This window comes from Haemaphysalis longicornis, unplaced genomic scaffold, assembly GCF_048455015.1.
Source record: "Haemaphysalis longicornis isolate Haplotype H1 unplaced genomic scaffold, Haemaphysalis longicornis Haplotype H1 scaffold_1, whole genome shotgun sequence".
Lineage (NCBI taxonomy): Eukaryota > Metazoa > Arthropoda > Arachnida > Ixodida > Ixodidae > Haemaphysalis > Haemaphysalis longicornis.
In genome coordinates, this window is record NW_027526203.1 from 347,047,947 (window position 1) to 347,061,456 (window position 13,510).

The window sequence follows — 13,510 nt, forward strand, 5'->3', positions numbered from 1 at the left end:
CAGCCAATCAGGTCTCCCTCGAAACGGACAATTTGAAACGGACATGAAATGGACACAACGGAATTCCGCCCCTGTTCACGCCTCTTTCGACCAGAACTGAGCGACCACCGCCGGCCGGCCAGCGTCGGTGCACGAATAGCGAGCGTTGATTGGCTGATACGCTTTACCAATACGCCCGCTTCGCCCGCGTCGGTGGGTCGGTGCAAGAACGGTGCGGGTTGAATTGCTTATAGGCTTTCGTTTCACGGAACTGTTATACTGGGTGTTCAAGATTAAGCTTTGCGGTTTTCTTAAAATTATGCGCTGGGAGGCACGCGACGACCACCTGTGCAAATCAGTTATGTGGCCAATGGGGCACAAAGTGAGGTGGTAAGTTTCGCTGTCAGCAGCTCAATTAACTAAAACTGAATACAGCAACTTTTTGTAAACTACAGTAAGTGGGTATGTTTACATGGAAAGTTAGAGGCAGTCGTGTTTCTACACAGCATCAGTTGGAAGAATTCTTCTAGCGTGTCTGTGCTCCGAGATATCCGACTCCAAATTTTAATTGTCGTTCGCATGATTACGCATACAGGAGAGTTAGGATCGGCGCAAAGCTCCTCCCTGGTGTGACGCAGCTGCTGCGTGCGGCGTTTAGTCTGACAACGGAGCGGAGGCATCAGCAAAGATGATAAGTGTCCACCTTTCCCTCTCGGCTGGCGAAATCAAGATATGACAGCGCAACAGCCGCAGCAGCCGCAACAGCTGCGTCACATCAGGAAGGATCGAGCTTTGCCCCGATCCTAACTCTCTTGCATGCGTAATCATGCGAACGACAATTAAAATTTGGAGTCTGATATCTCGGAGCACAGACACGCTAGAAGAATTCTTCCAACTGATGCTGTGTAGAAACACGACTGCCTCTAAGTTTTCAATACAAACATACCCGTTTACTGCAACCAACAAAAAGTTAATTATTATATTTTAGTTACTTGAGCTGCTGACAGCGATACTTATCATCTCACTTGGTGTCCCCCTGGCCACATAACTTATTTGCACAGGTGGCCTTCGCCTGCCTCCCAGTGCCTAATTTTATAACCGCAAACCTTAATTTTGAACACCCGGTAAATGCTCCATACAAATTTGTCTAGTCTGCCTTCGATGGGAACCAGCCTGAATATAAACGAACGCAAAGGAAGAGGGGGATACACGACACACTGCTGTCTCCGTCTCCCTCTTCCTTTGTGTCCGTTTACATTCAAGCAGATTTCCATCGAAGTTGTACCAACTAGCACAGACCAGAGCCAGTCTAATCTGCCGTTCAGGGCCAACCGCCGTGATCTTTTCTTGGCTTAATTTTAAACTTGTGGCCCTTTTTGGAATTAAAAATTGGTGGCACTGCAGTCAGCCGGCGTCCTGTAATACAGTGAAGTAGAATATTGTACGATATTCCAGTTCACTACAACTACGATATTCTGGTTCACTGTAGATAGGCTAAGAAGCGTCCAGCGTGGTCATCACTTTGGAGGGAGACCGGCCCCGGAACGTATATAAGGTTCTAAACTTTTGAACGACATTTTCAAAATTTGTTTCACGACCGAGGTCAAGCTACGTTCATTTTTTTATTCGTCCGCTTTTATTTCCTAGATGCTCCAAGCGAATTAAAATTAAGGAAAACGCCTTAAATGGCCCATTGAGGGAAAAACTAAGCATCCGGGGTCCGTAAGAGAACGTCGGTTTCCCCATCGCGAAGCGAACACTGAGTCCCCACAAAACTTGTGCCCAGAAGAATATGGCTCTGTTAGTTTGTAGAGTGCATTAAGCGCGCATGAAGTCAAAATTACTTCATGCTAGCGGATATGCAATCCGCATTTTTGCGTACGGCGCTTCGCAGATTTAGCTTCGCTGGAGTTGCAAGCTGCATATGCATGCACGACTACCGATTAGCGCGCTTGTGGAAAATCTAAGGTCAGTTAAAAGTAGGAGAAGAGTCACTGATGTTAATATCGGGACTAGAGAATTAAGGTCAACCGAAGCTTTTATTCTAAAGCTTAAAGGTACACTAAAAGCACTTTTCGCGCTGGGTGAACCCATGGTCTGCGGCACGAGCACACATTTGCCATCACTTTTCCTGCCTTGAATGACGCAGTCGCTGGTGGTGATCAGCTATTCCTGGGGGCTAGGGGGAAGCTCACCATGCATGCACTCGGTATAGTCACCTCGATCAATGAAATACGGCACCTTGTCGTAGCGACAGTAGCTGCTGACGTACCGAAAGAAGGACAGCTGTAACGCCATCTGGATGAAACTGTCAGGGCTCATCCTACACGACTTGATGAAATCCTTGCCATACTCGTCGAACCGATGGTCTATAACGTCCACGTCTCGAGCCAGCCTTAAAGAGGTCGTAAGGAGAGGGAACGCCAAAAGTTCACAGCTTGTCTGAAAGAGACAAAGCACTGCGGCAGTGGCGTACAATCTAGTTTTATTGGGCGTAAGCATTCTCAAATACTTGCTAGAGCCTAACAGTACATTCGCTATATTACGTCGTGCCGTCGGTACCGATCTGAAGGTTTAATAAAAGCTATAGAGCAAACCAAAAATGTTCTCAGTTTACTCTAAGCCACATACATTGCACCCGGCAGGGATATGCAGTCAACATTCTGTTACACTGATCAATCAGCTTTCTAGCTTGCCTCTTGTTGTCACCGAGGATTACACGGTTGTTGCATTTTCGTTTTCAGAAACGTTCGTCTTTGCACTAGAACATTCAAACTAACTGTCACACGCAAACAGTGCAGCAAAAAACAAAAAAAAAAACACTTGTGGGAAATGGGAGGGGGGGGGGGGGGGTTCAAATATATCCGATTCACCGTCGATTACTGTACCTTTAACAACAGAAGATCACGCTGCTCCGAGACGACTTTCAACTTCACCGTAGCCAAACCGCGGCCGTTTTGACCTTGATCCTCTTAGTTTGGTCCAAGTAACAACTATCTCACTTAAATTGTATGATTGAGCCCAGTGTAAAACTCACCAGCCCGAAATATGTACGGAGTGACAGTTTGCGCGCACACACCGCGGAGCAAACACATCCGTTAGCTGCCCGGCGCTGCGTACGCGATAATGCGGCGCACTGGCTAGAATGATTTATATGGGGCTGATGGAAAGGCTCACGACGCACGTGCGGTCCTTGTAGGTGTGCGGGGCAGTATTGAGCTTTGTTTTTTGCACGCTCTGCGGAAGGTGTTTACCCGACGAAAGTTTCACATTTTTATCGTGGGTAACTGGGCCACGGACGTTTCACAAGTACAGAAAGGGGGTGGGGGCGTGACAGTGTAAAAGAAAACAGGCGTACGGGAAGCAGCGCTGTGACGTTGTTTCACATGAAGTCGCAGACAGCGGCGTAGCCAAAGGGGTGCTTCGGTGTAGGAACACCCCCCGAAATTTTTAAAGTGCTACATTCTCTCCTTCCTTTCAAGATTTTTTTTTCTCCCACGCTATTTACACACCGCATTGATAACTTACTATGTAACAACTAAAATAGGAAGAGCGTTGGTTTCTTGACAAAAATGGTTCGTCAGAGCCTGTGGGCACCCGTATTTTTAGTAGATATTACCGTGAGAGAAACAACTATCCGTGTGGCTTTATTAGAACAGAAAATGGCTAAGATATTGTTTGCGTGCAGCCTCTCTTTTTTATTGTTTTACCGGCGGCGTATAACACGACCCGAAAAATATTTCTAGCTACGCCAGTGGCCGCAGACACTGTAATAAAGATTATTCGTGTAGTAATTATTATTATTATTATTATTATTATTATTATTATTATTATTATTATTATTATTATTATTATTATTATTATTATTATTATTATTATTATTATTATTATTATTATTATTATCCGTCAGTGCTGACATTGCTGAATTAAAGTGGGGTGTTGCTGAGTTAATGGGCGACGTACACCCCAACCACTTCCTCGAGCACGACATCCTGGAGCTCTCGTTATGGAAGAAAAAGACGGCGAATGAGGTAGTGGGCTCCAGTTACACTAACAAAAAAATAATGGGGGGGGGGGGGGGGTGGCTTTCGCGTGGTGCACGAATTAAATAATAACGAGTGTTACCGTACCTTCGGTATCGTTAGTTATTTCTCCTGTCTTTTGTGCGCAGTGTTATGCACACATCGCTAAAGCATTGTGCGCGCGCAATTTCTCGTTACGACAAGGTTTCAGCTTAACGCCTTTAGCAACTGGTTTAGACGACGAGTTAGATTATATACGGGAGGATTGCAAACGTGGAACCAACGCCTCTATTCTGGTCTTGGCGCGAGCGATGTCGGCCAGGATCTCATCGGTCAGTTTAAACTCCAGCTTCTTAGGCCTGTCTTCAGGGCAGCTTGGTGGATCAAGCCCATGCTTGGACGTCTTCTTCCTGCGTAAATTGTTTTCGGTGCACTTGAACGCACTATATTGCTAATAAAGCCCATTTGGCTCTAAGTTCAGTGAAAGTATGTCGCGTGCTCGAAACGAGAACAGTGGTGAGGAGAGGTTTGTTTTCATAGCGCTTCCCCTTACTTTGGCCGTTGGAGGTTGCTGATGCAGCTCGTCAGAACAAATGCAGTTGGTACCAAAGCATTAGTGTGTGCTGTTTCTTTGCCCTTGTCTTCTGCCGTGCTAATTTAGCCTTGCATTGCAGCTTTATCATGTCTTCGATCGGTTATAAATAAATGGCGCTCCGCTGTCACATTTCGTCGAAGCTATCGGCCCGTGTTAATTTGTCTAAGAAAATCACTTAGGCTGAAAATAAATTGAGGAATCAAAAAGCATGCATACTAATACGAGTAAAGCAAAACAAGTTTCGGGGTTTTTTTTTTTTTTACGTTTTCGCCTGCTGCCCGAAAGGCACCAGATAGTTTCAATACACCGTACTTATCCATGCAATTTTGCGTATATGTAGCTCTAAAGAATGTGTGAACATAAAATATACAAAATTTTAAATTCTTTCCCTTGCGGTATTTGTTTACCAATTAAAACATTTTGCATTCATACATTCATTTTTTATCAAAGGTTCGCATGTTCAAGTTAGGTTAAAATCACGTAAACCACACGTTAACGTTGCAATGCACTTTAAAAGCACGCCTGTGGTACTGCAAGTTATGCCGGCCTTACAGCGGACAACTGATGAGAAGTTTTCAAGGCTCAAGGTATTATTTGTCGATAGGACAACCACTCGTGTTCCATGTCTGTTTTGCCCGCCTCCACCATGACGTACGCATCCCGGTTATAGATTGAGAACTCCTGATTTAAAAGGAGAAGGAGACGTATAACGTCGTTTTGTATGATTTCACCAGTCACGCGCAACGAAACACACTCATTGAGCAAGAATCTTAGTCCTGCACATTAGTTTTTTTTTTCTTTTTTCTGTAATCAGTGAAATCCAGAAACCGAACTAAATCAGATAAATCTATAGTGATAAGTAAAACTCGGCTACTTTCTCCTAGAAAATAGGTTGCCACAAAATGGGTCCGACAACTCCCGGCGAACATGTACGCAGATAGTATTTCGTATCGAAAAAGAGCCAGATCCTGTTGTTCCACGGATAAAAATGAGCTAAATCAATTTTTCTGATGGAAGTGTGCTTTTGGCTTGACGCCATATATAACAAACATGGCAGCCTCCTCGCGAGATCCCGCCTGACAGCTCGGACTGTCATTCAGGATTAATTAATTTAAGTTATATTATTAAATGATTATTTAAAAATAATTAATTCGTTAACTGCTCTTTTTTGCCATTGCTTTTGACCGTGAACTTTCCCTTGCCGACACGTATAACATATCCCATAACAACGCTTCACTGTTTTCTCAAATTCTATTTTGGTAGATTTGACTTATTGCGGAAAAAATCTCCACACAAGTGCCACAGGCAATGCGAGGTGAACGCTCTGTCCCTCGAGCTTCTAGTCTCTTCGTGCATTAGTTTCCGGGGAACTGCGCTTACATGTAGGTGCAGCAGTAGTCCGTGAGCGGCACCAACACCGTACCGTCAATGGGCGCGTGCTCCATGACCATGCCCGCGTCCCCCTCCGCACTCACGATCACCTGCGCACACAAAGCATCGTCGGCTCTCACGCGCCGCCAATCACACTCTTCTTCACGCACGCCACGTATCAGTCAGTCAGTCAGTCAGTCAGTCAGTCAGTCAGTCAGTCAGTCAGTCAGTCAATCAATCAATCAATCAATCAATCAATCAATCAATCAATCAATCAATCAATCAATCAATCAATCACTCAATCAATCAATCGATCGATAGATCGGCCAATCGACCAATTAATCAGTTTCGTTTTCTAATCATTCCATAATTGATCAGTGAGTGGTTAGGCCGTACCACTTGCTGTACCCCGAGTGTCTGACTTCCTAAGATACGAAATGAGGGATAATAGTTATTCGTCGTTTTTCGGTGGGGCACGAAATAATTATTTTCATTTTATGTGCATTTTTAAGCTAATTGGTATCAATGTTTGATGATTTCAAAGTATTTCGTGTATACGAGAACAAATTGGAGAGCAGCTAACTCGGAAATTTTCCCAGAAAGGTAATTCCCAGCTCCTCTTATCTACCCATCCCGGGCATGCGCAGTCACTACCACTGCGGGGGAGCGGTAACTTGCTATACGCTTTTGCTATAAGCTTTATCACTGATTCGTCCGTGAGTGCCGAAAACGCACTGCAGAAAGGCCAACTCGTTGATGATGATGAAAATTCAAAACCTTTGGAGAACGTAATTCGTTTCCACTCAGCTTTCCCTTAGGGTCTCAAAAAAAAATTAAAGCCGTTTCCTTAAAAAAAAAAAAAAAAAAAGATGCTTGAACACAAAGCTTTCTCCCATGGAAACTGAATCAACGTAGAAGTCCAAAGCCAAAGACCACGCTACGGACCCAAGAAATGCTGATTGACCCGAATCAAAGCACCTAACAACCAACACACCGCATCGGGTCGCTCAGCCTTTCATTTTGTCCGTTGCGTGGTCTTTTGTCTTTGGACTTTGATTCAGTTTACATAGAAGAAAGCTTCGCGTTCAACCATCTTTCTTTAAGAAAGGGGCTTTAATTTTTTAATTAACTTCCACAACAGGAGTCATTTCCGCCACTGGCGAGCAGTACAATGTTTATTTTGTTTATTTGCTGCGCACCCAGCTGCGACCCACAAGTCCTGTCGTCGGAGAGGAGCGCGCACCTGTATGATCTTGTCGTACCAGCGGTTTCCGGCGCACTGGGCGTTCCCGCCGCCGACGAGCATGTGCAGAGGATTGCGCACGTCCCACGGCTCCCGCTCGCCAGCCGCCTCGTCGAGGCAGACCACCATGATACTCCGCTGCAGCACGTCCACGCTCTCCGCGTTCTCTGCGGTGCAGAAGCGTTGGACGCACAGCATACGCTCTTCTCACACACACACACCGCCAAAATGCGGCTGTTGAAATGAACTTGACGGGCGCGTTAGTCCTGGCCAATGCGTGGCCCGATTTGTCCTCGCATACACCCCGCTTGACAGCATGTGTGTCTGGTATCCGCGTAAAGCTGTTGGGCCAGGATCCCACCCATGAGATATCTGCTATACATTCCAATAATGAACTGTGACTGATTCCTATACGACACCGTGTTTATTCTTTCAGCCCCGAGCTACCCACTTCTTTTTCCTTCTCTTCCAGTCGGCGGCCGTCCTCGTAGCTTTAGTAGTGGATTGGCCGCTAGCCGGGCTCTCAGCTCTCCTTTCCCAAAACTTCGCCCCTCTATACTGAGGAGGCGCCCAGCGAGACGGACCAGATCGTCATTGAAGACGGGGTCTCGCATCCCCAGTAAGCCAGCCCAGCCCGACCGTGCTGATGCAGGCCTCTCTTGAAGACGAGCCATCTTCGACACGTGAAGCTTTGGAGAACTTAGCTCCTATGGACAGCAGCCAACAAGAAGGCCCCGAAAATCACCGGAGGCAACCAAGCCCCCATTCCCCCAAGACCCGTTCAGAATATCACTAGGGAACCTGCGTGCAGCTTGACCACATCAACGTGAGGACATATTCTGAGGACCACTCGGAGCTCTCTCTGTCGGCATCCAAAGGTACCCCGAAGCAGCGAACAGAAGCGTTGGTTCTCACGCTCATCCCTCCGAGTAGGCGAAGCAACTCGAATCACAACACCGACAACCCAAGATACCGTGAGGCCCGGAAGTCTATTGGGTGTACTTCAACTTCTCCAAGATGGCGGTGAAAGATCACGTTTCATTCACTGCGACGAGTGACATGAACAACAGAAGGGAGTGCTTCTTGTCTTTGTCAGAACACGAGAAGACGATCGAGATTTACACCACGAGCAACTGATCCACTAACGATGCTGAATTCTCCGCTAAAGAAGAAGCTATAGCTACGGACCAGCCCTACCAGGCTGACCACAGGGACATGCCGGAGGGAACCAGCAACCACGCCGCACTAAGCGTCCAACCGGGTGACAAAAAACTTGAAGAACACAAGGATGCACTTATCGTAGACGAGCACGTTTCAGCAACAGTTGCCAGAGCAGACGACGACGAATGTGTGGAAGGCAAGACGCTGAAGAACAGGCGAACTCACTCAGCAAAGAAAACATGAAAGCTTGAGAGACGGAAGCAGATTTTGACAATATATATACATAGTAGAATGCAGAAATTCCAGTGTACACGCCACCAGTCACGCTCAAATAATTTCTTATTCGCAAGCAATGTCCGATGCTCTTCAGCGTAAAATTTCAAATTAAATTCTACAAGCTGATGCCCAAGCAAGTAATTCGCCCAGGAACAGGAGCGGATGGGAGCTGTCTCCAAATCCTCTTCCTCACTTTCGGTTTATCTACGGGTCATCATCTTCGGGCATCTATTGTTTTTACTGGCGATAGCCGATCAGACTAAGTAAGCGGTGAAATTTTGGTCCTTTGCCCTGCCCTGCCCTGCCCTGCCCTGCCCTGCCTGCCTGCCTGTCACACGAAAAGAAAATTGTTGGGCCGAACCATGCATATGGTCGTGGATTACACACCGAAGCTGTCTCGGTTTCATTGGGTTGCACATATTCATGAAACAAAACACTACTGACCGGGGCAAAGTGCATAGGAGTGCCTGAGAGTGCTGCGTCTTGCCGCCCGCCATTTTCTGCCGTACATTTCCCAGCTCATGTACCCCCTTCCGCCCCCTCCCCTCCCTTGCAGACGCATGTGGATGATGCAAACAGGGGATAGAAGGGCGGGTGATGCCTACAGCTAAATCAATTTCGGCAGAGCTCATTGGGGGACATTGGACCCGCGTCCGATGCGTGAAAAGTGATAACTATTGAGCCACTAACAGCAATACAGGTGATTGTAAGGCGTTCAGGGCATTGACTGGCGCTTCTGTTGAACGTCACCGTGCCGTAAGACGCTATAGCCTTACCCGGGACGGTGCTGGATGTGCGCCTTATTCCATTAAATGGGCGGAGCCACTGGTGACACGCCGGTCCCTCAATGAAAGATGCCTGTATACTGGACAGATGTTCCTGTTTGAAACTTCGGCATGCTGTTCGCACCGCACACCGAGGCGGGCGGGCGCTGCGCTGCTGTCAAACTGGGGTCCCCCAGGTCAGCGAGTAGAAACTAAATTTGAATTCTCGGGTGGTGTGCGAAATGCGAAATCAATGAATGATTTAATGAGCATTACGTGGTGACAATGGCTGAAAGGCTATTGTTCCATCTGGAGTGACTGAAGCAGACACGCCTGCGCGTACCAAGAGATCGTGGATTGTTTGATAAAGCGTCGCTGAAAATGTGCGCAGAACGCTGCCAACGCACGCCACGTGCTCGACTCACCGGAGGCCAGTCGGTGGTAAACGGCGGCCCACGAATCACGGTCGTCGCTCGTAAGCACGCCAATTGGCGGTCCGGCTTCGCGGGACTGCTCCACCACTGCGGCCAGTTGAGGGTATAGGTCGCGTTCCCTGTACGGCTTGTGGCTGTGCTGGTTGTACGCGTTCACTTGAAAAATCTGCGTCATCACAATTTGTCGTTTTACTAATCATGTTCAGGGTCACATCTTGGCTACATTACTGTGGGGAATACTTTTTTTTTCTGCTTAAACCACCTATGCAGGCTGTGGCGTTCAAAACTTCGCCCCGAATGGCGCAGGAGGCGTTACGTATAGCTTTCCCAAGCGCACACGTCTGAGAAAGCCGGGAGCCGGGCCGAGGGACGCTTGTGCCCATCTTTACCGGTTAGGGTCCTGCGGTTGGTTCCGAACCTGCCACCTTCCACAGCCGAGGCGAGGATATATACAATGGCCAATTTCCACTCTTACACCCTGGTGCGTACGAACGACAAAAAAAAAAAAGGTCTCAATTTTTTCTCTCTTTTTGTTTTTTGTGCACTTGAGAGACACGACCATTTTTTTTTCTCCTGCAACAACAGCAAAGTGTCTTCCCGTTCGAGAGGTTAATATGTCCCGTTTTACCGTCAGTTTCTGCGGCGTATATTTTTATTCTCGTCATGCTTGTACACGGGGATGAGTAGAATCAAAGTCTGCAACACGCAACCGTCACTACTACAAAAAAAAAATGGCAACCCTCCCTCGATTTTAGCGTAATGGGAGGTAAAAAAGCACTAGACGCGCGTCTTGAATAACCCCAGGCAATTTAGCCCCAAGCAATTTTGGCGACGACCGCAGTTATCTTCTGTCGTGTGAATTGTCCGAATATGCCTGGGGTATTTTGCCGAGGACTGCGCGGTGACTGGCTAGTTCGCCACCGGGCGCAAGCTGTGGAGCAACCGCGTGTTCGTGATACCGACGATCGATTCCAGCTTCGTCGCATCTGCTAGTCATTATTCTTGCCGGCAAGCCATACAGCCCCCGGCACGCCTTCTTTCCGGAGACCGTTTGCCGGAACGGTTTACTCGCCAAGAACGCTTTTGCGCGGCCAGGCGCAGTGCGCGCACTGATGTAAACAGCCGGGGGTGGAAAGGCATGGGGACATGACCGCTTCCTAATACCCCGGAGGCTTGCATGACATGAGCGTGCGAATGCTCTCCGTCACTCTTCCTTTTGTAATCATTCCACAGTTTACAGTGGTAGTGGTGCGAGGCGAGGGGGGGGGGGGGGGGAGGGGTGCTGTTGTTCGCTAACAAATTTATTTCGCATTTTTATGCCTATATACGGACGGCTGTTGTGAAAAAATTAAAAGAAAAGAGATTAAAATAAAAAAATCATGCACCCCTCCGTCAAACGGTGACGGTGGTTGAACGCGAAGCTTTCTCGTGATGTATTCTTTGGTAGTAGTATGAAGCTTTAATGAGCCTTATGAAGTAGGAGTGGCTCTCTAGTCCGGGAATCCAAGTGATGACCGGTCGACCGACGCCCTATAGATGCCAGTAGTTGCTGGACGTCCAGGTGGTCGCTGGTAATCAGGTTCTTCCACAGCTCATGGAAGGGGAGGGGGGAAGGAAAGGGTGGGAGGTCAGGGTTATGCGCACACTCTAATAAAATGCGGACAAGTGTGCCAGGCTTAGAGCAAAAAGTGCATTGGGCGGGAAATTGAGTGGGAAACATGTGGTGTAAGCGAATTGGATGGACGAAGGTATTCGTTTGGATGCGACGAAGAGTCGTTTCTTCTGATTTGGACAGCTTGGAGTGAGGTTGAGGGAATTGTCTGTCGAGTCGATAATACTGTGTAATGTCCTGAAATGTAACCAATGGTGTGGACTCCGCTTGTTCTTCTGGGGCCTGGGAGGAGAGTGCGCAGGCTTGATGTTGCTGTCTGAGTTTCCCGAACCGCTTCTACCATGTCGAGATGGAGCAATCGGATAGACGCCGGCTTCTAACGCAAGGTACCCGAGTTCTATTATGACCACTGCAAGCGTTTTTCTTCTTCTTTCACTTCAATCACGATCATTCATCATCATCATCGTCAGAGAAAGTTGGCTTTGCTGCGGGGTTTTTTTGAGTTACAGACGCATCAGTGAGAGCGCTAAAGCTTTGCTTTAAAATACAATAAGGGTAAAAGTTGTGTCATTTGATCACTGGCTTCGGCGTGACAGTCTGTAGCTCCGGCAGTCCGAGCCGTCCAAGCCGAGAACCGGTGGCAGGAGCTTCACGGTCACCCATGGACTGGTTCAACGACCGGCAAAGCTCGTCGGCGACCGCTGGAGTAGTACCCGGGTGTGGTGTCCCCAGCTCTGGAGAGAATTTGGCCTTATCTCTCTCGGAAGTGAGGCAAGGGCCCAAGTTCCGGGAGCCGAGTACAGTGGGAACAACAACAAAAGTTGTTGTTGAGGTCGGCCCGGGTGCCGCATGGGCTGCACATTCCAGTGTTGAGCTGGTCCAGGGAACAGCGGCAGTTTTGTTCACACGCGCGTTCCCACACGTTTGTGTCTGCTTGAACAATGCATCTGCCTTCTGAGAAGATTGTTTACGCTCGTGTGCGCTGCTCATAAGGTATGACCTAGCGGTGCACTCAACTTTCTAAATTACTATTTGAAATCAACTGCCTGCAGTATAAATAAATAAATAAATAAATAAATAAATACCAATTGCTTTGAGTCTGAATCCAAAGTAAGCAGTGCGCTACACTCATCCTAGGTCTGCCGTATCAGCTTGGAAGTTGTCACTCGCTTGCGTTTCACGTGGGGCTCTAAACTAGTTGCTTTAGAGAAAATCAGAAAAAATACAACATTAAAAGATTTATTTATTTATTTATTTATTTATTTATTTATTTATTTATTTATTTATTTATTTATTTATTTATTTGCGTAGTGATTGATTGATTGATTGATTGATTGATTGATTGATTGATTTATTGATCTAAAGTTTTATAAGGCGTTGTCCTACGGGTATGTGCTACTGCGCCTATGTGCTACTACGTGGGTATGCAACGCCGTGCTAGGCTTCATGGTACGCGCGCAGTCTCCAGAGCGCACATGTTTATTGCGGTTGACTTTCCAAGTGCTTGCGCACTAAACAAATTACGCGCGATCACTCCAAGGGAATATTCCCACCAGCGACAGCTGTTGTGGTGCAGCTACGCGATTACAATACTTTTTAGGAAAAATATTTCGCGCTGTATGTCCTACGGTGGTAGCTTTAAAATGAGAAATCAGAAACCGGTCGCAATGATCTGTCTTGTGTTGATAAGAGTCCGTGCAAATAAGTCAGTAAGGTATTTGCATTGCTATTTTTGGTCAATATTCCGTGTGAATGTGAGCCGTGGTCATGGGTCTGCAGCTGCACCGGCACGTATGAATGGCCTTCATTCCTCCAGTTGCGCCGAAACTTACTAGCCATGATGGAGTTTCCATGGTCCTCCATACCCCTAAATACAGGCCCCAGGACTAGTACAATTAAAGTCCCGCAATCCCGAATAATCCGCGAGGACTTGTAGCCGAAGATGCATGATTCCCGGATCCGAACCAGGGCGGCGTGGATTCGGACACCCAAACTACCGAAGTGGGAAAAGCAATTCGTTTTGCCATCTGTGAATGACAGCGCATGCACCAGG

At 47.3% G+C, this 13,510-nt stretch overlaps 1 protein-coding gene across 1 annotated transcript in view; it reads right to left on the reverse strand.

Moving 5' to 3' along the window:
* The window catches only part of LOC144159823 (carnitine O-acetyltransferase-like), a 53,633-nt gene that overhangs the window by 17,230 nt on the left and 22,893 nt on the right, over positions 1 to 13,510 (reverse strand). Inside the window, exons 6-10 of the mRNA XM_077691500.1 lie at positions 9,837 to 10,011; positions 7,211 to 7,377; positions 5,977 to 6,077; positions 4,286 to 4,411; positions 2,252 to 2,374 (exon numbers count right to left, since the gene is read on the reverse strand). Coding sequence (XP_077547626.1) covers positions 2,252 to 2,374; positions 4,286 to 4,411; positions 5,977 to 6,077; positions 7,211 to 7,377; positions 9,837 to 10,011 — 692 coding nt within the window. The remainder of the gene's footprint in view (positions 1 to 2,251; positions 2,375 to 4,285; positions 4,412 to 5,976; positions 6,078 to 7,210; positions 7,378 to 9,836; positions 10,012 to 13,510) is intronic.